The sequence below is a fragment of the Protopterus annectens genome, chromosome 10.part0, assembly GCF_019279795.1.
Source record: "Protopterus annectens isolate FY-2018-M chromosome 10.part0, PAN1.0, whole genome shotgun sequence".
Classification (NCBI taxonomy): Eukaryota; Metazoa; Chordata; order Ceratodontiformes; family Protopteridae; genus Protopterus; species Protopterus annectens.
In genome coordinates this window covers 1,034,663,239-1,034,690,942 of record NC_056744.1, presented here as the reverse complement: position 1 = coordinate 1,034,690,942, position 27,704 = coordinate 1,034,663,239, and the positions used below count along the sequence as shown (strand labels likewise).

General features: G+C 39.1%; 1 protein-coding gene across 4 annotated transcripts in view; it reads right to left on the bottom strand.

Moving 5' to 3' along the window:
* Positions 1-27,704, bottom strand: part of ERICH3 (glutamate rich 3) — a 1,772,788-nt gene that overhangs the window by 1,320,358 nt on the left and 424,726 nt on the right. For all 4 annotated transcript variants that reach the window (XM_044085800.1, XM_044085803.1, XM_044085802.1 and 1 more), the window contains exon 3: positions 24,414-24,539. In XM_044085800.1, the coding sequence (XP_043941735.1) occupies positions 24,414-24,539 (126 nt within the window). The remainder of the gene's footprint in view (positions 1-24,413; positions 24,540-27,704) is intronic.

The window sequence follows — 27,704 nt, the reverse complement described above, 5'->3', positions numbered from 1 at the left end:
TTTATACTGTAGACTGTACAGCTCAGCACTGCTTGATGTTCATCTACAGACCATTTGTAGTTGTTTGTGCCCACAGCATCCACAGCAGACTTACTGTTCCAACAGCTTTTGTCAAATGCTGTACTGGATGACCAAGGAAATGAGAATAGATGAAATAATACAACATTCATGACACCCAGATCTAGGGTAAGATTCAGATTAATTACTTATCTAGAAGGGAAGTTCAAGGCCCTTCTAATCATACCTATAGTGCCTATGCAAAACAGCAAGGAGAGCGACTTGCTACTCCTCAGCTAATAATACAAATTACAGATGTTTAGTTTGCTGATTATAAAACTCCAAATATAAACAACTGGAACTGCAGCAGCTCAGACTTTCATCCAATCCATACAGAAGAAGATTCCTCAAAAAGCTCTTACACATATCTAGAAGGGCAATGTTCACACTGTAAAAAAACTTTAAAGACTTAGGATTTAAAACTAACACTACAGTTCACCATGTAATTAGCTCCTCACATTTGACTCTGCTGGGAAATCAGATAACCAGATGAACCATTTAGGGAAATGCAAAAGAATACTACTTTGAATTTCACCCCAGTAACTGATATTTTTTTCATTGTAAGGCTCTTTAATCCAAGCCAACGTAGTTCACAGACACTTTTGCAACCAAGAATGAATTAAAATAAAGCAGTTTTCTCAGAAGTCAACAACAGCAGCACATCATACAAAAACTATACATAACCTGTTCATAAAGGTGCATATGCATCTCACGATAGCTTCATGAAGTACATTCCCATTCATTCCCCACTCAAACTTTTAAAACGTGTGTGTGTGTGTGTGTGTGTGTGTGTACAGTTTTATTTGATTAGCTGCCCCAAGTCCTGTGCAATAATTCTCAAACTGCATGGACACAGATAATGTACCACACTCCAGTGTTAACTACTCAGCAGAGGATTTGGATCTTATTCCATTAAAGCTGAACTGGTGAAAACTTAGAGTGATAATGTAATATGATTCCTCTCAGTACACAACAACATTTGTATGTTTGTTTGTTTGTTTTTGTTTGTTTCTTAACAAGGCTAAAACATAGATCTCAATGGGACATTTTGACTCAGCCTGGGAAAGTACAATACACAGATGATAATAAAGTGGACATTTTCAAAGTTCTGTATACATAGTGATGAATAACAAAGCATGTTTTGCTAGCAAGCAATTGGAAATATAACTAAAAACACAACTATAAGTAAAATAACAACTATTACTTAAAAAGGGTCTATATTAAATCACAGAAAGCTTAAAAAAGTGAACTGTGATTGATTGACCCTATGTAAGTGAAAGCTTATAATGTCGAAGTGTCAGAAGAAAATCGCTGTTCCAACAAAAAAAATCAATTTCAAACATTACATTAAATGGGAGGATGCACCCCCCACACCCCCCTACTTAAATATACCAACTCCGAGACCGTACTACAGTGCCGAAAATTACAAAGTACCAAAGCGGCCAAGCGAATTCTTTCCCAGAGAAAGGATTCAGTTAACAGCCGCTTCGATATTTTGCATTTTCAGCATTTTAAGTTTGACCAAGACGCATTCGAAAAAATGCGTCTTCAGTCTTCTAATATAGACCCCTTAAAAAACATCTTGAAGCATAAGCATTAAGACAAGTTACATAACTGGATCAAGATGCAACACACACAGTAACTATTCACTATATACAGTATATATCACAAGATTTGTGGGGAGATGAGAGAAGAAGGAAGGGATGGAAAAATAAACAAGAGTGAAAGGAAGGTGAGAAAGTTAAGCAAGGAAGATAGTAAGGCTGAACACTTCATCGGTAGAGTAACAGAGTGCAGTACAGGTTCATAGGTAGGTACTAAGCTATTGGCCCTAGGGCCTATACAAACCCAGCTAAAAAGGTACCCTGGCTTTTGCCACCCAAGAAAATTATTTTCCTATGCCACTGTCGAGCAGAGCCACAGAAGTGATCCCCGGGGTGAATTTCCTATTTCCCATCCAATCATCAAGATTTTTCTTGAAGAGTGCTAATTTGGAGCTTTGTTTGATATAGATAGGTAGTTTATTCCAGAGTATGGGAAGTCTCTGGGACAGGAATCTATCCCTCCGACATGTTCTGTTTATAGTGGTGACAAGGTTTAGGTCCCTAGAGCGTGTAGCTCGGATGGATTGGGATTTCTTTAAGTGGAGCATGTCCAGCAGCTCCGGGTTTGACATAGCTTTGTATGTTAGGCAGAGATCACCTCTGAGTAGGCAATATGCGACGGAGTAAAGCTGGAGTTTTTTGAGACAGTTTGCATAGGGCATCTGTTTGAGGCCAGTAATCCTCTTTGTGAGGTATTTCTGCAGCCTTTCCAGTTGTTGTAGATGTCTTGTGAGGTACATAGCAGAAGGGGCGTTGTACTCTATAATGGGTCTAATGAGTGATGAGTAGAGGGGAACAATGACCTCTTTTTTTCTGGATAAGAAACCTTTTGTGATGAGGTGTGCCACGTAGAAGGATTTCCTGACTACTGTGGTGATGTGATTATCAAAGGAGAGACTACTGTCCACCTGTGTCCCAAGGTCTCTTATCACACTTTCGGTGTTAAGTATACTACCGCCTATGTTGTAGTTCATGGGTACAGAGTTTTTACCAAAAGGGATGACAATGCACTTTTTGGCATTGAGCTTGAGGCCATGGCTTTGACACCAGGCATGTGTCTCAGTGAGGCCCTTTTGTAGGATGTCCACATCGTTAGGAGTTTCAATTATGGCTCCTAGTTTGCAGTCATCTGCGAACTTCGTTAGCCAAAAACCTTCTGTGCTAGCCTGTACTTCAGAGAAGTAGATACCACATAGGAGAGGATCCAGGACTGAACTCTGTGGTACTACACTTGTCACTGGTCTGAAGTGAGATTTGGAGTCTGCTACTTTCACAGTGTGGGTTCTGTCAGTGAGTCAGTTGGCAACCCATCTTGTGACATAGGAATTTATACCTAGTTTAGTGAGTTTATCTATAATTCCAGAGTGGGGGATGGTGTTGAAAGCCTTGGCAAGATCTAGATAGGCTGTGTGAACCACCTTACCCTCGTCTACAGCTTTGGTGACTGCTTCAAAGAATATCAAGTTTAGGAGACATGATCGACCTTCTACAAACCCAAACTGGGTGGGGTCCAGAGTTTGGAGATTACCAATGTCTTTGTTTATAAGTTCCATGATAATACGTTCCATGGCCTTGCAGACCAGGCTCGTCAGGCTAATGGGGTGGTAGTTCCCGGGGTCCGTGGTGGCTCCACCCTTGTGTAGTGGGATAACCGTCGCTGTTCACCATTCAGCGGGCACAAAGCCTGAGTATGAAGTAAATGAGAGGCTAGAAGAAAGGGAATAGATTTAGGTTATTCCCCCTGCTATAAAGTACAGGAGACTTCATAATTCAAATAATTTTAAAGTGGAAACATAAGGCTTAGTTCAAATGGAGTGATCCTATCTTTAGTAGGACAGATTCCCAAATATACTGTGACTAATGTTGAAAAACTGTGGTCAGTAATATGAAATGTTTTCCTAGGGGTAATTAAGGTGGGAAGGGGTCTTGGGATTGTGATGCTAGGGTACAAGTACTGTATCCTTTACTTAATCTATTGGCAAAAAAAGGGAAGGGCTGCAGAATTAATAGTTTATAGATGAGGAAGACTAGTAGTATGGTGCTCCTTTGTTTAATTGCAATCCATTTTGCCTTTTGAAGGACATTGCAACGATGTTCTCTTTTTGCGGGGAGATAAGAACATAAACATTGTTAGCTGTGGTATGGAAGGAGGTCAGAATTTTTTGGAAATACTGGCTATGACTGGCAGGCCATATTCTAGCTATGCAATCAGAAACCCTTTGCCTTACGCTGCTGTGACAGCATAGGAGAGAAAATGTGAGATCTTTTTGGACCATAAAAGTAGGAAGTTGACTTTTTATTCTGGTGGGACTATGATCTTGAAAGTTTAAGTTATGGTAAGTCAGATACCTAGATACTTGAAACAAAAAGTGACTGTTTCTAAGGATAGCTGGTTACTAAGAGGAATGGTTCATTCAGTGGGGGCAGCAGGAAGTTTTTTGTTTGGCACCAAAGATCACAGATTTTCTCTTCTTGGTAATGAATATAAGTATGTTTGTTTGTTTGTTTGTTAAAGTAGCCAGTTAGACAGTAGGAAAATGTCTTCTTCAAGTTCTGTTTTAAAGGTAGAGAAAGAAGGCTTGGATCTGCAGGCAACTATGTCATCTGCATACAGAATGCCATTATGCTGTTGGGAGGTCCTTGGGTAAGTGATTAATAAATAAGGAGAAAAGTAGAGGAGATAGGATGGATCTTTGAGGTACCCCTTTAAATGGGGCTGAGGGATGAGAAAAGTCAGATTCAATTTGGACTTAAAAATCTCTCCTGACTAGGGATTTTGTGAAGCACAGAAGAGATTTCTGGCTGTTTCTATCTGAAATAAGGGAATTTAACAGATGTTGGTCCACCAACTCAAAGGCTTTTGCAGGTCAATGAAAATAGCACCCATTAAAAGTCTCTTGTCCATATTCACCAGAATATCATCGCTGAGAGTATATAGTGCAGTTATAGTACTGCAGTCAGCCCAAAAAGCCATGCTGATATGAGGAAAGGATGCTGACATTTTGAGTATATTCTTTAAGTTATTTATTTATTTATTTTTTAAGGTTTTCCAGAGGGTGGATATGACTGAACTTTGCCTAAAGTGATTGGCACTTTCAGGTTTGGCTGTTTAGCTATGACTTTTACTACTTCTTTTTTCTATAGTGTATATATTGTGTAACATGAAAAACAAAAGCTGTACAGAATGTCAAGGGTAGGAAGTATTTATTTTTTGCACAGTAGAATAAACCAAGATAGTAGGCTATCTGCACCTATAGAGACATTTGTGGTGATTTCATCAATGCATTTCTAAATTTGTTTGTTTGATATTTTTGAAGGGAAAACCAGGGGTTAGTGAGGGATTCACATTTGAGAACTGGGACAGCTATGTGTTATGTAGGTAAAAAGGAAAGGGTAGAGAATTTATTAAGGAAGATTATTTATTTAAGATTACCAGATGGGGTGGGAATTGAGTCTTTATGTGGAAGACTGTTATATTGCGCACATCCTGTGAAGCCATTAATGTTTCAAAGTTGTTTGTTTTTTTTTTTGGGGGGGGGTCTATTTATCAACATATTTCAAATAGAATGAAGGAAGTTAGCTTTAAGTCTTCTGGTGATGTTTCTGTGCAGGTGTCTGGGGGATATAAATTTGTTCCTTTTCTAAGGAGATGGAATGTTTTTCCCAATTGAGCCATGCTTCACTTCTCAGTTTGAATAAGAATTTAAACTCATTTGTGGTCTATTTACATGTGTATTCACATACCTGGGTTGCTCTTGGAAACACTTGTCCTATGGGTTTATGATATGGCTGTTAGGGAACCTGCAAGGTTGGTAGTGTCTGTGTTTTGGAGGAAAGTTTCCAGTTAGTTTGTGACTATTCCAGTTTTAGGGAGTGTTGTTGGGGATCTTGTGGCAGAAGGTGATAAGTTTCAAAGGGGGTTATTATGTGTAGTTATTAGATAAAATAAAAAAGGGCAGTGATCATTAAAGGAAGGGGGATAATATGGTGGAATTAGTAATCTGTTGTGAAATATCTGTTATGAGAAGATCTAGAAGGGAGCGCATTTTCATGTGGTGAGCTCAGGCCAAGGTGAGGGAGCTATTTCAGAGTTGATGTGTTTGAGGTTTAGGTGAAGTCACCAAGGATGATAATGTCTTTATATTTAGTGATGTATGGAAAATTTCATTAAGTAGGGGTCTGAAGTTTGTGATGTCTGAGGGGGAGGGGAGCTAGGCTAAAGCAAGAGTTAGTGTGATTCTTGCTGATGTGTTGGCACAATTTGCCAATTTGGGACATGGTCATTGTTAGATGTGCTTTGAGTTGGGAGGGAGGCTTTGAGGTTTTGTTTTTAAAGTATTGTGGTTCCTCCACCCACCCTAGCTCATCATCTGTTATTGAACAGGTAGTAATAGGTAGGAAAGTGGTGATTAAGATTGAGTGCACTGAGATTTAAGCAGGATTCTGTGATACATACTGTGTCAGGGTTATGGCTCTTAAGACCAAAGTCCATTTGTTCCAGTTTATTCTTAATGCTACATGCATTACATAAGGCTACTGAGATTTGCCTGTTATGCAGTTGATAAAAGGGTAGAGTTTGGGGACTAGATTTGTTTCAATATAACTTCTCATAAGTAGGATATTTATTAGTGAAGTTAAGAGGTTAGTAAATTTCAGAAATCTGATAAGAGGTGGAGAACAGTTCTTTGCTTCTTTTTTGAAAGGTGATTAAATGTGAGAAGGAGGGAGAGAGGTATACAGGTTGTATTTCTAGTATGAGACAGCAAGTTGGAAGACAGCAGGGGAGTGAGTGGGCATTGAGTCTAGTATTGCTGTCAAGGAATGTGAGGTATAAATGGAGAAAAGAGTGGGTTAGAAGCGGGAGGAAATGGAATTACTGATGTAAAGGCGGTAAGAAAATGTATTATTATTATTATTAGAGTGAAAGTGATCTGGGGTGGCATAGTAGATCAACAGTGAAGAATGATAGCAGAAGTACTCACAGTGTATGGGACAGGTTGGATAGAAGTTATGAGTGTTACATTCCCTGTTCCCTACACTGCGCACCTCTGTCAGTTTCTTCCCCCTCCCACAAGACAAACTCTTGCCACTACCTGTCTACTCCCCTCACTCTTATATAGCGCTCCTCTTCTAGCAAATCTATCTGCCTCTCTCTCCTCTAAACTAGAAGTCTGTTATAATAAGATTTCTAAATTTGCAACCAAAGCCAAATTCTCCTCCCATCATTGTACTGCCCTTCATTTGTTAAACTGGCTTGAACTCCCCAAAGATCTAGACTATCTCCAAATTACTACAGCCACAGACTAATTTTTCAATCAACTAAGTGCCCAGCTCTAACCAACATCCTCCAACCATACACCCCTCCAAGATCTCTGAGATCAACCCACCAAAACCTAATCACTGTCCGCAAACCCAATCGTCCTGTTGGTCAGTTTCTGCTATCTTTTTCATTAGCTAAAAAAATGGAATTCTCTCCCATCCTCTCTAAAGACTTGTGAAAGCTTTGAAACCTTTAAAACTATGTTACACTCCTATCTTTCTTCTAACAGGAAATGCAACTGTTCTCTCCCCACATAGCCAAATACTTTTTCCTCCCCTTAAACCTTTGTCTACCTTTGAGCATAAACCTAACTTAACTTTATTGTAAATTATGTAAACTCACAACTGTACAACCCACAAATAACCTCCACCACCTTTGGCTGTCTTTCTCTTCTTAATCTTTTGCCTCTCACATCTTAGTTTCCTATGCCTTCCTAAATTTCAGATGCCTTATAATCAGGGAACTTATTCCTGTTCTTTAGCTTAAAACAAAACTATAACCATGATTTCTATACTATGATTATCCTCTACCTACACTATATAATACTATCCTAAATACTTTGACACTATGTAACCAAAGAATTTATGTTGTTCTCTGACACAAAATGATATTTAATTGTGTTTTCTTTACTTTGATTGTAACTGTGAATACACTGTGTAACACAGAGATATTTAATTGCATTTCTTTACTTTGATTGTAACTGTGAATTACACTATGTAATGCGGAGCTTTTCTCCCCGGGCCTCCACTGAAAATGGGCTCCCTGAGCCCAGTGGACCTTCCCGGTCATCATACTGAAATAAATAAAATAAATAATTTTTTTTGCCTATATTCTGTCCTGATAAGACCAAATATTGAATATAATGCCCATTTTACTACATATCTATCCAACACATCATGCAGCTACAAAGAACCCAGAGCTTCCCAACCAAAAAGATCACCAGACTAAAAAGCACTCAGCTACCAAGACAGGCTTGAAGCTCTGTTGCTGTACTTTGACCATTACTGACTCCTGCAAGGTGGTTTAAGTCTAGCACTTTATATTGTTATTAAGCCAACTCTCTTTGATCTCATACACCTCCAATAAAAATGGCTTCACAAGAACTGAAACTAGACATCTGAATCTCCATCAAAAATAAATAATATGGGCTGGTGGGTCAGATTTATTACACAATGCCCCTCCCCACTATGGAATAATCCTCCATTACATATAAATCACTGTGATAATGTCATTTCCATTATGTCAAACAGTGATAATTAGACGGGTACTTGTAAATAAATCCATCCCAGGCCTAACTTCCTTTGCTCTCCAGCAGGTAGGAGGTGCTCTATGAGCGTTGGCATAGGTAAGGTGATTATGGTGCATGGGCTAACTCTACCTTGTAAACTCTATAAATCCAAGAACTGATGGCATTGTCTGAACCTAGTAAGAGTATGTTAAAGCACTTGTTATGCATCTGGTCTTCAAAAACACAAGTCTTTATAAGGCATGTTATGTTTTATCTGACAAAACATTATAGTTCATATCTAACAATATTAATTTTTTGTTGGGATGTCAGTCTGTTCAATCCAATTAGGTAGAACATAGTATTAAACACCCTAAATGAATGAAGGGTAAAAAGAGTTTTCCTTCAAGAAACTAAATTACCAGCTAAGGAAGCTATCAGATTAACTGGCAAATGACCTGTATGGAGTTGAGTCAGCTATTTAGTAAAAGTTAAAACTGAAGCAATTACCATATATTTTCAGTAAGAAGGAAGTTTCTATTAAAATCAGTTGTTCACAGGTGAAGGATCAAACCGAGAGCAACTTCTTCTTAATGATAGTTTGTATTAATAACATTTCAAAATGGGGGTAAGGGTGACTTCAAAATGAGGGCAGATTAGGGGCTGATACCTGTAATATACAACTCCTCTCCAGCCAATGTTAATCATAACGGTACTGTCTAAATGTCAGTTCTCTGGCGCATGTATTTAAGCTCTTGTTAATTTTATTTATTCATTTGATAACTGGGTAGGAAAGCATGTTAAAAGGACCTTTTCAGACATTTTTGTAACTGGTTGTTTTGTGGGACAACATGATTGTGCTGTCTGGTTTAGTGACTTGCTTAGGGTCACACAGTAGACAAATGGATGCTAAGGTAAACAAATGCTGGACTACAGAACTCAGCTTATTAACAAATCATAATATTAATCCTCTGTGCTGCCAGACTTACCTATGTTTATATATTTAAATTTAAATCAGTAATGCTCATAATCTAACTGCATTTATTAACATGAGATTGATGTCCTAAATGGTCGTGAAGTTGTTTTTTGGCAGACGTGGTCGCTTCAGATGTTAGGGTGCCTTATCAAATATCCATTTGAAATATTACAATGTTACATAACCAAATAAAACCAGACCAGTTATTCAGAAGAGTAAAAGATCTTCAGGTATATTTGCAGTCTATAAAGAAAAAAACTAAAATACCATAAATAGTATATTAAAGGTCCTTTATGAACTACGACAGTGCTGTTATAGTAAATACTTTTAGATATCCAATGTTTCTACCATGGTGCACCAGACAAGTGTGCCTTCCTTCACCACTGTTTTTTTAATGGCTGTTAAATCACTGGTGGCATTAATGCAAAACTCTCTTCCAAGAGTAATTCAATTTTGTGCCAGTACAGATCAAATCTGACTATTTGTTAATGAATACACGTTAATCATGGTTAATCACGCAAGACTGAAACAAATCCCCCAGGCCTGTCAAAGTCACTTTTGCAATAGATTTTAAAAACTTTGGCCTTAAGAAAAGTATGTAAAGTCAGAACCACTTTAACTTTATATTAGGGAGTCAGCATTAATCACGGCAGAAGCTTTCACTAGACACTGGAGACAAAGGTCTACTTATGTATACACCATCCATAAAGTTTATCTTCATACCATTCTTAATTGCCATGGATAACTTACTAATCTTCAGGTAAGTAGATTCTGTCACTTTAGTGGAATGTATGTGCAGTAAAGATGCTTCCTAAAATTCCATAGGAAATGCAACACCTGCCCTTATCACACTTTTTCAGCTTACCTTCAAAGGTCCTAGATTCTGATTTCATGTTTCTTTTGAAATTTAAACAGCATTATAATTCACATTCCTACCTTTAAATAATAAAAGTCTAAAGAGATCCCTGGTTTCCCTTCATCCCTCAATATTGGTAAGTATTGCGAGACTGGATCCTTACAGCTTTCCTTTCCCCTGGATGTTCATAGAAATTAGTTCCAAAGCTAGGGAAATTTAAAAAAAACAGTGTGGTGTCCCAAACATCACCGAGAGATATACTTCAATGCTACTCAAGTAAATTGCTGATGATTTATTTTGAAATTATCTGAGGAATGTCCCTTTTCAAACAGACAAACATACATTTCACTGATAAGCATAGAGTAGGCTGGGTATCTGACAAGATAGGACATCTCAAATGCTATCTCACTAGGCAGTTTTGATACCTATGCCCCCTACAAATCCTAATTCTGGTGAAATTTACTGATACAGAATGTTCTCACATGACATAGCAGAAAAGACCTCAGACTGTAACCAGTCCAGATTATGGATATATTCACTGTTTTAAAACAGTCTTCATCTATAGTCAGCTGCCTTCAACATTTCTTGATAGGTCACTAGTCTCGAGCAAAGCAACATCAATGAACCACATAGTCATTCTCCAAGAAGTATTTCAAAATTATGCATTGGTTTAAAATTCCATATAATGATTTAACACTTCTCAGATGTCAATGCAGGTGATAGCTCCATCATTAACATTTCAGAAATAAAATTCACAGTATTTTGTAGAATACCAGCACTGCAAAATTCCCCTTTCAGACTATCATTATAAAGTCTGGCAGAGCAATAAATGAATAAATAAAAAATAAAAATGTATTATCCCTGTAACATAATGATCACTGGGAAAAAGGCAGGATGAAAGTACTCTTGTGAGGATTACTTCATCACTAAGGTAAAATATGACTCTCTTTTAGAATTAGGTTAACAAGAAAAGTGCAGTTTTGTACCTACCATAAATGTAGATGTTCGAGTACATATGCTGCTGCAGTCATCACACTTGGGTTATCTTGCCGTCAGGCGGTCCCGCAGTCTGCCTGAATTCCAAAGCCTTGGTCCGGCGTCGGTTGTCGTCGCTTCTTTCCTGATGTCAGTGCGGCAGGGGCATAAAAGAGGCAGCCGACGCCATTTTCTTTAGTTTTCCTTGCCCAGATGTCAGGTGGCCCAATCTAGTAAGACAACATAAGAGGTTTGCAAAACATACATAAAAGGATAATCAAAAGTGGTAGCTATAAGCAAATACACCATATAGGCATGTATCCAGAGGGTTGTTGAACTTGTAGATGGAGGAAAAGACTGCTGGAAAGTGGGGATGGAGGGAGGGTAACCTGGACTGCAGCAGCATAAGTACTCGAACATCTACATTTATGGTAGGTACAAAACTGTACTATGTTCATCGTACTATGCTGCTGCAGTCATCACACTTGGGTTGAGTCTCAAAGCTAAGGTTGGGTGGAAGCAGCTATACTGTGCTGGGTGCAGCTAGGATGCCCTGCAGGACTGCAGTGGCAAAGCCAGCCCTGGATTTTGAGTATAAAGGAAGATGGTAATGTTTGGTGAAGGTGCGCACTGAACTCCAGGTGGCTGCCTCCAGAATGTCCTTTGTTGGGACTCCTCAGAGGAAGGCTGCTGAGGTTGCTGTAGCCCTGGTAGAATGAGACCTAATGCTAGCAGGCACTGGTTTGCCATGGTGAGAGTAGCAAAAGCGGATACAATGAGCTATCCATTTGGAGATGATCTGTTTGGAAATAGGTTTTCCCTCTGACCCTGCCGCATAGGATACCAAAAGTTGGTCAGATTTTCTGAAGGCTTTTGTTCTGTCCAAATAGTAGCATAGCTGTCTCTGAATGTCCAAAGAGTGAAGGAGTTTTCCCCTTTATTCTGTGGGTTTGGATAAAAGGTGGGCAGGTGTATGGTCTGATTGAGAGCCACACTGGAAACTACCTTTGGCATGAAAGAAGGGTTGGTTCTTAAAGATACTCTGTCCTGATGGAAAATGAGGAAAGGTTCCACTGCCATAAGTGCCTGCAATTCTGAGACCCTGCGTGCTGAGGTGATTGCCAGTAGTAGAGCTGTTTTCCATGATAAATGTTGTAGATCCGCTGTAAAGGCAGGTTCGAAAGGAGGTAGTGTTAGTTTTTCTAGGACAAAATTTAGATCCCAAGCTGGAGTTGGTGGTTTTCTGGGGGGGTCTTATGTTCTTTGCCCCTCTGAGAAACTGCCTTAGTAAAGGGTGAGAGTAAATGGATGGATTCGTATCATAATGAGGGAAAATTGCTGAAGCATGGATCTTTATAGATGAAAAAGAAAGTCCCTTGTGTAGCATCTCAGATAAATATTGGATATTTGCGGAATGCTTGGGATGTCTGGATCTAGACCTTTGGCCTGGTTCCATGCACAAAAACATTTCCATTTGTCTGAATAAGTTTTTCTATTGCTGGGCCTCCTGGCCTCCAGAATGACATTCAGAACATCCTTTGAGAGGAGAGTAGAGTGGTAGTTTAAGGTATCTTCCATGCAGCTAGGTTTAAGGTTCTGAGCTGGCTGTGAAGTATCTGAGAGTTTTGTTGAGTCAAGAGTTTGGGGAGTTGAGGTAAGATCCATGGAGGGCTGTGAGTCAGGCTTCGTAATAGTGGGTACCAGTGCTGGCGTGGCCAGTCCGGAGCAATGAGGATCATCTGTGGTCTCTCTGATCTGACTTTCAGTAGTACCTTTGCCAGTAGAGGCAGAGGAGGGAATGCGTAGACTGACAATGCTGCCCAGCTGAATGAAAGAGCATCCACTTTCCAGGCCAGGGGATGATAAGTCCTTGTGCAAAACTTTTGTAGCTGGTAATTGCTGGTTGAGGCAAACAGATCTATGTCTGGTGGACCCCATGTTTGAGTTATCATTGCAAATACTTGTGGGTGTAGTCTCCATTCGTGAGGATCTGTCAACTTTCTGCTTAATTCGTCTGCCAATAAATTCTCCTTTCCTGGCAGGAATTGTGCTTGCAACTGTACTTGGTAAGTTAATGCTGTGTTCCACAAGGCCATTGCCTGCCTGCATAATGGGTAGGAGTGAGTCCCTCCTTGTTTGTTTATGTACCACATTACTGTGGTGTTGTCTATCCTTCATGGCCGGCCTTAGGCATAGGCCAACTAGGCGGCCGCCTAGGGCGCCGGTCTAGCAGGGGCACTTTTCCAGTATTTATTTGGTGTAGGTAGACCAGGATGGGGGCACCAGGTGATGAGTTGGGGGGCACCGTGGAGCCCTTTTGCCTAGGGCACCAGTTGACCTAGGGCTGCTCCTGCTGTCCTTATTAGAAGTTGTCCTGGATGCAAAAAGTCCTTGAAGGCTGTTAGTGTGTTTTGCACGGCTAGCATCTCTTTTTGACTGATGTGCAGATGCCTTTGGTTTGCAGACCATTTGCCCTGTATGCATTGTCCGGCCATATGTGCACCCCAGGCATAGTCTGATGAATCTGTTGTCAAGGTTTGCTTTGCTGGAGGTAGTACAAAAAGGAGACCCTTGTTTGCTTGGCATGCTTGAGCCCACCATAGAAACTCTTTTTGAAGGCAGGGAATGAGAGGTATAATTGTTTCTAGGCTGTGCCTGTGCTGGGACCATACACTTTTCAGGTACCATTGTAGCTTTCTCATATGCAGCTTTGCATATGCAATTAGTTGAATGCAGGATGCCATGTACCCCAATACCTGCAGGAATTTCCTTGCAGTGAGCCGGGTAAAAGTTCTTTTTTGAAGTATTCAGCCAGATGTGTTTGCGTGAGGTAAGCCATCTGGGTAGTTGTATTTAAGCTGGCACCCAGGAAAATTATTTCTTGTGAGGGTATTAGTTTTGACTTCTTTTTGTTTATTGTGTACCCTACGCAACTTAGCAGTTTTATTACAAAATCCAAATGCTGCAGCAGGATGTCTTTGCTGTCCGCTTGGATCAGGCAGTCATCCAGATAAGGATAAATTTGAATCCCTTGTTGTCTGCAGTAAGCAATTACTGATGCCAGGCATTTCGTGAATACTCTGGGCGCAGTAGATAAGCCAAAGGGCAATGCAGAGAATTGATAATGTGCTGTACCTGCCAAAAATCTGAGGTATCTTCTGCAATCTTGTCTGATAGGGACATGCAGGTATGCCTCTTGGAGGTCCAACGTTACCAGCCAAGACTCCTTCCCCAGCATGGGAAGAAGCTGCTGTAAAGTGAGCATTTTGAATTTGGGTATCTCCAGATAAGTGTTTAGAATTGAAAGGTCTAAGATGGGTCTCCAGGCTTTGTCCTTTCTTGGTACAAGAAACTGTCTTGAGTAAAAACCTTGACCTTGTTCTTTGACAGGTACCTTCTGAATTGCTCTTAAGTCCATGAGGGCTGTAACTTGTCTTTGAGCCTCTGCCCATTGGTTTTTTGGCAGATTTGGCATGCCTCTCATCCGTGGTAAAGTGTGTAGGTGAAATCTGTAGCCTCGAGTAATAATATCCAAAACCCATTTGTCCTTTGTTATGATGTGCCAGTTTTGTGCGAAAAGAGCCAGTTTTCCTCCTATAGGTGCTGCCTGGGCAATCATGCTTGGCAGGCGAAGAGGAAAGTCATTGTGTTTGCTTCCTGAAGGGTTGAGATATGTCATCTCCCCCTCTTTGAGATGATGCTTGCCATTGTCTAGGTCTAAAGGAGCCTTGTGTCTGGCCTCTGCCTCTAGGGCATCTGTACCTGCCCCTTTGGGGTCTGTCTGTAGCAGGAAAGGACCAGTTCTTAGATGGCCAGTTTCTGCTGAAGCGTGGAGGCTGTACCTGCAAAAAATCTTTAACTGTTTGCATTGATTTTGCTTTTCCTTCCATTTTCTTTAAAACCTCCTCTGCCTTGACACCAAATAATGCATCCCTTTGCAGTGGAGCATCCAGTAGCTTTGTTTTGACATGTTCTGGTAAAGTTTGCTCTTTTAACCAAGCATACCTACGTATAACAGATCCTGTAACAGCTGCTCTACATGAGGCCTCCAAAGAATCAAAACCACATTTCAGGGTATGCTTTCCCACCTGCTCTGCTGCATGCAACAAATCTTGCATCTCTTTGAAATTTGGCTGTTCTGTTTGAGGGCTCGTTTTCTGTTTTAACTGAGTAAGCAGGTACTGCTGGTATTGAATCATGCAGAATTGGCAGTTTAATGCCCTCATGGCTAAAGTGGCAGACGTGTAAACTTTTTTCCCCCATCTCTCTAATGCTCTGGAATCTCTTTCAGCAGGAAGAGGATTTTTAGCTGTAGAGGCCTTAACCCCTTTGGGACCCTGGGAAATGGTTTCTGGGTCTGCTGGAGGGCTTTTATACAAAAACTTATGAGAGTCAGGAACTCTGTAATATCTGTCAGGCTTGACTGGAGCTGGTGGTATGGAATCTGGGTTTAGACAAGATTCATTATAAACATCTTCCAGAATGTCTAAGACTGGTGGAATAGCTAGGGGTCTATGTTGAGGAAGAAAAAGAAACTCTCGGAGTCTTTTCTTGGAATCAGAATAATCCTGGCCTTCCCAGTGGAAATGCTTTCTCATGGTGTGCAGGGTTTCTCCAAAAGAAAAATCTTCAGGAGGAGAAACAGAGGGGATAGAGTCTTCTGCATCAGAGTCTTCATAAGAAGGGAAGGGGTAATCCTGTTCCTCTGAGTCTGCTGAGGAAATGGATTCCTGGTCAGATGGAAGGTAATCTTCCTCCAGTCTAGGCCTTTTGTCAGGAGGCGGTTGTGAACCCCTTATAAGGGTGATCAAGTCCTCCGCCATTTTAAGCATCTGTTTTTTAGGCATAGGGGCCTGTGTGGTAGTCTGTGGACTCGTTTTTTTAACTTTTGTCATCGCTTTAAGTTTAGCGTAAGATTTAACTGAGAGGGTCGTCGGTTTGTATACACCTTCAGAAGCCGAAGGCCTGTCCCTAGTATCCGGGTCGCCAGCCGTGGCGTCCGCGTGTTGAGAAGGATCGGGCTCCAGAGGCCCGGTAGTCTCCGTCTGCGAGGTAGTCGAATATTCTGAATCCGCGGTAGTCAGGGGCTGCGTAGGCGCCTCACCGAGTACCGGGGATCCGGAGGCAGGCCTAACTGAGACCTCGGTTTCTTGTCTAGGCCTAGGCTGCCTATCTTTGTCCTTGCGTTTTTTGTACAAAGCTGACGTTGGATGCTCCAACGACATAATATAATTGAATCTTCTACCAAAATAATGTCGGGCGGTATCGTGCGTTTATTGAACCTAGTGCAAAACCGACAACCAGAGACGTCGTGGTCTGGGCCTAGGCAAGGAATACAATAGGAATGGAAATCCTTATGAGGTATTTGCTTCCCACAAGTAATACAATTATTAACTTTGTCTGACATCGGTCTGAGGCAAGAAAAGTTTCCCCAATGGGGTACTTAGCTTTAAAGAAGACTTCGGCTGAAATTCTGTTCGGAAATCTCAGGAGCTGGCCGACCAGCACTTGCGAACTGCTTCTGCTTCGGGCACCGTGCGGCAAGAAAGACTGAAGAAAATGGCGTTGGCTGCCTCTTTTATACCCCTGCCGCACTAACGTCAGGGAAGAAGCGACGACAACCGACGCCGGACCAAGGCTTTGGAATTCAGGCTGACTGCGGGACCGCCTGACGGCAGGATAACCCAAGCGTGATGACTGCAGCAGCATAGTACGATGAACATCAGAAAGCAACATGGCAAGATCCAAATAAAAAAAAATAAATTATTCACAGATGAAACAAATGTACAAAAAGGTAATGGCTGCAATATGCCTATATAAGTAAGAAAACAAAATAATTCCCTGGAGTTATTGAGGATGATGCAACTTAGCCAACTATTAAAATTTACTGTACAAGTTTAATGTGAACCACATAACCATCAAAAGGCATTTTTTAAAAATGTTAAAGAAAGCATAATGCAGAAATAGTTGTTACTGCTTAACAGATCTATATAAAGAAGAAATATTCCTGATATCTAGATGAAGGGTACAACCACTCTTACTAGTAAGGGTGGATCCAAGTCAAACACTTCAAAGTCTGAACAGTATATTCTGTAAAGTTCTTTAAATAGTAAATATTTCTAAAACAAAAACAAAATTAGGAATACAGTATCACTGCCACTTGTGTTTCATTACTTGCTATACTGTAGTTGTTTGTGTATTCCAGTGAGCATAATGGTTACAATGTCTGGAGCCTTCTTTTATTGGTAGGTCCACATATAGGTTCATAGGTTCATAGGTTTATACTAGGCTATCTGCCCTAAGGCATTTATAAGCCTAGCCCAAATTATTGTGGCTTACGCCACCCCTTATATGAAAAAATATGGTGTAGAAGTCGGTGTGAAAGGTCAGGTAATCAGCAATCTACAGGACGTTTATCATGGTAATCCAGAGTATGTGACCAAGATGTTAATCATGGCATACTAGAGTATATAAAAGAGGAACCTACTCAGACAAGGGTTATGAAGACCCACACAGCAGTTTGGCATGAGATTGCTGTCCACCATAAAGCTCCTGCTGGCCAGTTTACCCTGCCTAACCTAACTGGGGATGGTCTGAAATGACATTGGGATGCAGTCTTGTAGGCTCACCAACTGCAAGATGAATAATGGGTGCTGAGTGCGGTGCCCAACAGATGAGCAGGCATGAGTGAGATGTATTCAGACAAGCAAGACGGTGGCTATGAATTACACCTTTAATAGAGAGAGAATGTCATCTCAATGATGAAGGAGGTGAGCTAGTGTAAAATGTAGTATACTATCATGTAAGTAAACCTGGACTCAGCTGTGCACAGACTGTGAGCTCCAGAACTAGATTTCTCAATTGGGATGGACCATTTCACTGTGCCCAGGCTGGTGTGTGGGGTGCTCATAAATGCATATCTGATGGCCAAGCAGTTATTTATTTAGAGAGTTGCCTCTATGTAGTTAATAGTTACAAAAAGGAAAACTGTCTTGGTTTTAGGTCCTTACATGTAAAACATTTGAACAAACTGTTCAACTACCGTGGAAAAAAACAATAAGGTGCTTGAGATGCTGCTGTCTACTGAGTCTGTAATCTTACTGGCAGATGTGAGCTCTCATAAGAGAATGACAGAGATACTCAGACAAGTGTGACTACCAGGAGAGTATCCTGGAGCTGAGCCTGATAAAACAATTGTTAATGATAGTCTGTGAAAGTCATGGAATGTCTACATCAAATACTATGCTTGAACATAAAGAGCTTCATAAGTCTGCTAGGTATGTGTTGAAAGTCACTGCTTTGTTGAAATATCAACAGACCTGAAACCAGTATGCTGAAAACTAAGATGAAGAAATTGGCATACAGGTGGACTGCTTTATCAGGCAGGGTGCTGAATGGATGGACCAAAGAAACCCAAATAAACAATTAGAGCCTCAATGGTATACCTAACAGAAGATTCTGTACCAGATCTAATCTCCTTCCTTTGAGAAGATAGATTTTTGACCATGTTCCAAAAAAAGAGAACAATAAGTATAAATGAAATATGTTCCCAACTCAGACAGGTAGAAACAAAGAACTGTGGTTGGTGAATGCCACAATTGTCAACATAGGGCCCACTGATGGACATTAGTGATGATGAAAGTTGACAAGCTGAAGAACATGTCCTTCCATGAAATGCTTTGGAAATTTCTTCTAATTCAGTTGACAGGTACTGGTAGTTCAAAAGACATGGAGAAAGACAAATGAGCAGCCTCAGAAATGTTTTAGCAAACCTTTAGGCACCTGATGAGGAAAGGGAATAACTATAATCAGGAAATACTAAAAGCATGAAATTGCTAACCACTACTTACTATTTCAGGGAAAAAGACATTTTGAGGAATTCTTTAAAGTGGTGGATATAGTATCTTAACAGGAGGCAGTGTTTGAAATTACTGATGAGTATGACTCCATCACTAGGGCTAAAGTGGCTGCAGTGGTATGAAGTTCTCAGAGTGTTAATGCTGCATGCATTGACAAGATCTGACCACAGATTCTGAAGGCACACAACAGTGTGCAATGGAAGTGACAGCATAGCTAGTACACCTTTTTAATGCTGAATAGAAGGTGAGAACAATACCTCTAGAATGTCAGTTAAGGTAGTGCTTGTTTTTAACAGGCATTAGAAGCTATTTTGGTAGTGGACTCCTTTGTTTTTCAAGTATAGGAGAATCACACTTCCCAGCCTCAATGGAATACTCTAAGAATCTTTGAAACATTACTGGAATAGCGACTCCAACTGACTTAATTCAGAAGGAACCATGCAGATTTATAGCCATGTACATTTCTTTGAAAGTTGTGCTAGTCTTATTACATATAGACTTAAGACCAGAAGCCCTCACATATCCTGGGTGACCACAAGCTTTGTGCTACCTAGTCCCTGTGTGAAAGCACTGAGAGATGTGTCAGCATTTGCAGTGTTACATCACTTTTATTCATAGAGGTGTTGAGGTCCATCAAGGGTATATTTTATGACTACTGATTATGATTTTCATGGATATTATATAATTATACAATTGTATTTGTGAGAATGGTCAATTTTGGAACCCAGCGGCAGCATCTCTGGTGTACATAATGATGTACATTTGGCCTCAAATGAATGTGACTTCTGATGCACAATCAACACATTTTATTCTGAGAATGAAGTAGCTGGAAAAATAAAATTAATAAATCTGAGGGTGCAAAAGAGTGTAAGAGACAGTTCCTCTCAGTAGAAAAAATTAACACTTTACAAATGAACATTTTCAGAAGTCTGTCCCCAAACAGTGGCACAACAGCTAGCACTGCTGCTTCAGAGCATCCCCAGTACAGCTGTAAATAATACAGACAGCTAGTGTTCTTTTTCTTTGCTTTTTTTTATGTGTTCTGACTGACATCATAGGAATGAGGGCATTTCTATGAGAGCTCTAAGAGCCCTAATCCAACCTCTTGTAGTTGACATTAGCACCCACATACAATATGGCATTCTGCTACTATCTCCCCTTCCTTGCAAGTGCTTTCACACATAGGCAATGAATGCTACCATCTCTGGCTTCAGATCACCAAGCCCACATCCTTGATCCTGGTCATTTTAGTAAATGTGGTGACCGACATACCAGAACCACCACTCCCTTCCCCCACGATGGGTATGCCATTAGATGCTACACATTTACATGTTCCCACACCTGTCTCTTTCAGTTCCTATGCAGTAAGTGAAACTCAGGACCTCTGGGTTGTAATCGAGACTTTATTTCTGTATACCACAGAGCTGGGTTCTGGGTTTTCCAGTTTGCTTTTCAGCCAGGGTGTTTTCTCTGCACAGTCTATATGTCCTGTATAAATCCGCATAGTTTTTGCAAGGTTCTCAAGTTTCTACCCAAATCTCAAATGCATGCTGTCAGGTCAGCTTGTGACCCTCCAAACTACCCATACATATACATGTCAAGTGTGAATGTCTATATCCTGTGATGGATTAGTATTTTATCCAGGATTAAACCCTCTGCCTCTTGCCTAACCAAATATGGTCTAACTCATTTGCAGGACCCTAAACTGGAGAAAGCTGATAATCAGAGAAGAAATGAAGACATGAATGAATGTCCTAAAATGTTGATTGTTTTTGGCTATATTTGCTCCCTGTATGTGTAAACCACCACATCATCTAACTGGTTAGTTATATTTTCATGACATTTTCATAAACAATGATCCTAGAATCTGTAATATACCTTTACATTGTGACCATAGCATTAAATATAAAGGCCCTGTACAGCTCTGGTCCCAAAGGCAGCACAAATATTGCAATTCACTTGAAGGTGGGCTGCACCTAATCAATAAACACAATGACTGTGCGGGTCCTGAGAAAGAATTTTCTTTTCACAAGCCAAGCACTTTTTAAAACCTTGACATTTCTCTGACATTAGAATAACAATAAGTGAACATTATATAGTTGTAAGATAACACATCTAACTACAGTAAGGAATAATAGGAAAAAACACACTATACTATGAACTATAAGTCACACCTAATAGCTAATCTTATCAATAATTAAGTAGTAGCACATTCTAATAAAGGCACTCAAGGAAAGAATACTATAATTTACCTAATTACGATCTAAACCTATGATTAGAACTATAGCAACTATCTAAAAGTCCCACGAGAAAAAATACTATCTAAACCTATGACTAAATAGTATACGAGGGAGTGAGGAGTCAAATATTTGAAGGCAAGAGACAAAAAAGGATATGTCCACTAAGCATGAAAGACAGAGCTCTCACATACAGTACATGTCTAGAGGATTCAGGCAACAAGCAAGATCTGAGGCAATTTAGTGGAGAGTAGGGAATTATGGATACACAGCTCTAGAAGATGCTGATGTTAGATCCAATTGGATCTAACAACCCAAATGTTGAAATGGACGAAAACAGACATTGTATCTAATGTTAACAATAACTGCAATATTACTTTATAGAATTTTATTGAACGCTATTTATTACATTTAAAATGTGTTAAAATGTCAAATGAATATGTAATCTGGTATATTTCTCAATAAAGATATTATGTTTGACTAAAACTAACAGAGTTGTCAGAAAATCTTTTGCAGCAGTACTTTTCACCCGGAAAGGGTGCATAATAAGTATGTGAAACTAGAAAAAGGGAAAATATAAACTAGAGAGAAGTTAAAAATATTTTCTTGCAAGATAAATTATGTTTGACAATTACATTATAAAGAATGAGCTGTTTTTGTGGCTTTGCTTCCATCTGTGTGTGCAAGATCATGGTATAGCAGGGAGTATGAATTTGCCCTTTCCCTGCCGTTGTACAATCTCAGAGTTGGTATATATTAGTTGCAGGAGGATGTAATCAGCCAATACTGCAACTCAAACAAAGAAAAGTAGAAGAGAAACAGTACAGTAAATGGATGAGCAGCATGAACAAACATGAAATATTTTTTGATTATTATACCCAAATCTGCAGTGCTATAAACTCAGTGTTCCCTAACAATTTGTTCATTCTGAGTGTCAATCTCTTTGTTTATTAAGTAAACTCCTAGCCTGTCATTATGCAGTTTTAACTGTTCATCCATTTACTGTACTATTTCTGATAATTGTTTCTTATGCTAATGATTATCAACAAAGTCTTATATGCCTCAGTCACTATAATGTAGTCAGTCCTGCAACTCAAACTGTACTGCTGTACTCAAACGTACTTGTTTTTTTTTTTTCTGCTTTCTACTGCTTTATGCAAATGCACTTGTTTTATTAAACGTAAAAGTGTGTCTGTGTATGTATGTGTATGTGTATGGGATGACACAGCCACACACTGAGTAGCACTGTCATATCACAGCAAAAGGTTATTCAGTTTGGTTCTTAGTTGGGGACTTTCTGCACAAAGTCTGCATTTCCTCCTTGTACTTACGTGGGTTTTCTCTGGGCAGTTCAGTTTCCTACCACATTATAAAGTACACCATTTGGCAAGTATAAATTGTCTATATGTGTGTGCACAGTATGTATGTGAGATGAAAGACAGGTCTGGCAAGCTATTTCCATTTCACTACTTGTCTACCAAACTCAGTTGATGGTGTCAGCGGCTCATGGGGTCACTAGATGTGTCAGCTATGACTTGACGGCACTGGATAGATGGGTTGAAAGATGTATGTCTGTATGGATGGATGAATATTAGAGTGTGTGTGTGTGTGTGTGTGTGTGTGTGTGTGTGTGTGTGTGTGTGTGTGTGTGTGTGCGTGTGTGTTTGTGTGTGCGTGTGTATGTGTGTGTGTGTGTGTGTGTGTGTGTGTGTGTGTGTGTGTGTGTGTGTGTGTGTGTGTGTGTGTGCGTAGCTACCTCTTTCTGTCTGTCTAACCATCTCTCTATCTCTGTATCTATCTATCCATCTATCTAGTTGTCCATCTATTTATTTATCTACCTATCTTTATATATACATTTATGGTTCCAAACACTGTAGACAAAGTGTGCTTTCATCACATGTATGTTCTTCAAATCTACATGATAGAATAATGTGCACACCAAAGGGAAAGTGCATGAAATCCATTGTATTTGGCAAGATCGCAGAATACAGGAGTATGGTAGTTTTGCCCTTTACCTTGTATTGCTCAGACTCAGAGTTAGTATTTTTAATTTTGTGAGTGTATGAGGGATGCAGGATGATTTGCCTCCAATAAGAAAGTAGAAAAAAAAGAGGTTAGTTTTGTTTTTCAAGAACTCTTTCTTTTGATGTATTTTGCTTGGAAAGACTGAGTTAATTTTAATTGTTTTTCAGTGGGCTACCCACAACCCATATATCTACCTATATCTATAGCTATATAGCGTTACCTATATCGCTATCTATATCTATATCTATATCTATATCTATATCTTTCTCTATATCTATATCTATGTATATACGGCTGTTCGGCACTGGACTGAATGGACACTGCACCGACACTCAGTAGGTCAACACCATTTGGTTGACTCAGACAGGTGGTTGACAGGTGTGTGAAATCGACAATCCCTGAGTAGGGGAATATTTTCTTTCCCTGGGGATTGTGATGTCAGAGTTACTATAGATAATCAGCAGGGATGTGTGCAGGGGTGCTTGCCCCCTTCAAAAACACTTGCCATTGGTTTATTCTGATCTGGGGTAATCCTGCATCATGTGCAGCAGAATGCATTGATATTGGTGACTCTGATGTTATGACATCAATCTCCTGGGTTTTGGTGCATTGTCCATTTGATCCAGTGCCCTACACCCATATTTGCATATATATATATATATATATATATATTTATATATATATATATATATATATATATATATATATATATATATATGTACACACACGAACGCGTGTGTGTATGTGTGTGTGTGTAAAGAAAAAGCTATAGATATAGATAAATAAGCATAGTTACATAGTTATATATTATACATAAATATGCACTTTGAATGCCACACATATAAATATACATTAAGTATATATTATATAGGTATAAATAACTCATTCTGTCTGCATTGCTGGAAGCAGCCTTGCAAATCATACAGTGAAAAATGTGACATCTGTTGCTAGCAGCTACCTGAAATGAATTCCAGAGAAGGTCCATATATACTAAGATTAAATACAAATAAATGCATTGCTTCACTTCTCATGACAGTACAGCCTAAAAAAAGAAAATCAACAGGTAATGGTAGAAAAAGCAGTCTATTATCCTGTTAAACACGTACTCCTAAAAGCAAAACTAAAGGCAAAATATTGGCATTTTTAGCATGCCTTTAAAGAATGTCTTAATGCTGCACCTTGCTGCATGGGACTGCATTTTTTTTCTTAAAGACACTGCTCAATATGATTCCATAAAACACATTTTTCTTGAAAACATTAATTTAAAGAGTAAGCCTACCTCCATATCCAGAACCTTGTGAAAAATTGCTTGTGCAAGACATTCTCGTACAAATCTTTGATGCTCCTTCTTCATAATATTAATACGGTATTCTTTGTCAGAAATTATCCTACCACTTCTTGTGATCTGTTAGCAAGACAAGATTCATTATGTGAAAATATGCAAAGATACATTTTTCCCATGGCCGGAATAATAAACTAAACCTTATTTTTCTCAATCTGATAAATCAAATCTAATAGACATTTAAAAATACAGTAGTTTTAGTCCCGTTCTAATTTATAGTAAAAATGATATACACAATAAAAATTGAACTGACAAAGATATGTAGTATACAGGTATAATTACAAAATACTGAAGTTATCAGCCATGCAAACTGGTGAAAAATATACAACTACGGTAACAATAAAATGTAAAGAATTTAAAATATACAGTAATGTAAACCCGCCTCATTTCATCTTACAGCACTCTCTTTCTCCCTCCTATTCCATGGAGCGGCTAATGTATGCATAACGAATAGTGTCAGCTAATGAAGCTAAATAAAAATCAGGAGGGCTCAGGTCACCTGAAGTGTAGGAGACCACGTCCACAGTTAAAAAAAACAGCTTCATTATAAGAACAGTAAAGCATACCTGATTAAGGTAACACACTGCCCCTGGAATTCAAAACATCCCTATAAAGACAGTCTACCTGCGGGTCAGTTCAATATACAGCTAAACCTCAAACAGTGTGACATAATGCTTTTTTTTTCATTTCAGCAAAGCTTCAAAATGTAAAATAAAAAATAACAAAGTGTTGGAGTATTATACTATGTGCCTGACTCATGTGCATTTATTTGTATATTAAAATCACAGTTACATTTTGATAAAGGGTTGGTCATCACAACCTGGGCTTGTCAACAGACACAAGAAAAAAAGTAAGCCAGTGCAGTGAATACAACTGTTTATTGAAGTTCTTTTGAGCATTCTAATAATGTGTCATCCTTCATCAATTTTTGGGTACCTGTATCAAAAAGTATAACTTGAAAAATATCAACTGAGAAAAAAAAATATTTTTTTGCAGTACAACTACTCTTGCATGCTCCATTTGAAAGCTTGGCTTCTCATTCTCTCCCCAAAACTCAAAAACATCACATCCATGTTTGCACTGTCATGTGGAAAATGAAAAAAAAAAAAAAAAAAAACCACCACCGGCTTCTCCCACATAAGCCTGTTTGGTTTCAATATAACATGATCAAATAAAATTGAACAAAAGCTGCCTAATAAAAGTAACATCATTGTGGTATAGTTACTCAAAACATGTCAGAATGTTTTTGGCAAAGCAGTGTTACATGATAATAGTAAAAAAAAAGTATATATAATTTTATTGTAGTAATGTGCAAGCTTTTAACAGTAAGCAAGCTTTTAACACTGTAAGATATGTGTTTTCCTCTTTTCCTTAATGCCAGTCAGCTGGCACTAATATTAAAGAAAAGGAAAAAAAAAACACTTCATGAAACTCATAGATATTGTGCAAAAATTCAAAGCGGTAAATATTACAGTATTCTTTTATATGCTGGTCATGGAAATAACTGTTTTAAACAATTGGGTATAAGGACATGAAAAAATAAACTTTGAGTACTTCTGCGTATATTGAGTCGAGGTTAATCCATACAGAGACAGTCTTCTCCACGTGTTTCAGTCTTATGCTTTGCTTTGTCAGCCAGTAATCTATTTAGACTGTTCCTTTTCAATTAAATATTATGATTTACTTAAGATCATGTCTATGAACAGAGTGGAAGTGAATTTCATAAAAAATGATACCCAACAAAAAAAAAAAAAAAGAAAGAAAGAAAGAAAAAAAACTGCAGTACTAAGGATGTAAGTTAGGGTCAAATGGATTATGGTCTTCAGAAATTAAGGTCATAACATGTTTTTAAATCTATATTTTTCACCACGAGACATAAGCCTGTTGATGTGACCCACTGCAGAATTCCCTTCAAAATAAGACTAAACATTTTCTAGATTCCTAGGTAAGGTCCCAGTATAAAGACATGTTTCTTTTACTACTCCTGCCTTAATTCATGTAGTCAGTCATTTAGGTGCTGTTTCACCCCAATTCTGCTTTATCCCATTCCATGCAAATTACACATGCTGCAAAACAATCCAAGGATAAAACCAAAATTAAAGCTTGGACATTACTGGAAAAGTACTCTCCAGTCTATGGAATGCGAAGACTCACAGTAACCCGAGACTGCTGCTATCAAAAATAATGAAACACAGAAACCTGCAAAACCCACCAGTGCAATACCATCTGAGATTTATTTATTATTTATTTATTTATTTTACATTTGTTTACCGGGATAGTCTGACTGGATACATGTCCATTTTCAGCGGAGGCCCGGGGAGAAAAGCTCCACATAGACAAACTTACATAGATTACACAGAAGTTAGCAAACAGTTATAAAAACAAAGTGATTATATACAGTGGGTTGGTAGTGTTCCCTAGTAGGGACTCACAATTCTCATGGACAGACAATTAAAAGTAAGAGACATCAGATTGGAAGCAGAGCTTTGTGATGTAGTTACAAGTTATGATAATTGCAGAATATGCTTTTAATTTATAACTTAATCAGGGGTGGTACATGGGCATAGCCAATTCACTTTGAGATAGTGTTTCAGGTTTTTTTTGAAGAGACATTTGGAGGATTGTAGGGTTATATAGTTTGGCAACAAATTCCAGGTTTTGCCAATGAAGTTGGCAAACAGGGATTCACCAGCAGAGTTATTAGCTTTGTGGGTTTGGACCAGTAGTTTATCAGCTGACCGTAGGGATCTTAGGTTGCTATATGGCTTAATAATATTTTTAAGTGAGGGGGTATCCTCAGGGTGGTACAAAATTTTGTGCGCTATTAAGAGTTGACTGAATTGAATTACGCTGGGCAGTTCTAGCCACTCTAGTTGTTTAAAGTTCTGGCAGTGGTGGGTTCTATAGGTGGAGCCAGTGGCGAATCTGGCAATATGATTGTAGCTATGGGACAGCTTACCTAGTTCGGATTTGTTGAGGTTTGAGAGTACAGGCGAGGCATATAAAAGAGTAGAGAGTAGGTGTGATCAGGCGATTGCAGTCATAGCCAGTGGGGTTAAAAATAGCTTGTTTCTATACAGTAATCCAAGCTTCTTATTGATGGTCTGTATGGTTTTGTTGACCTGTAGGTCAAATTTGAGATTATTGTCTATGATAACCCCTAGCATTTTGGTGTGATTATCTGGGGAAATAGTGGTACCATTGTTAGATGTGACAGAGAATGAAAGT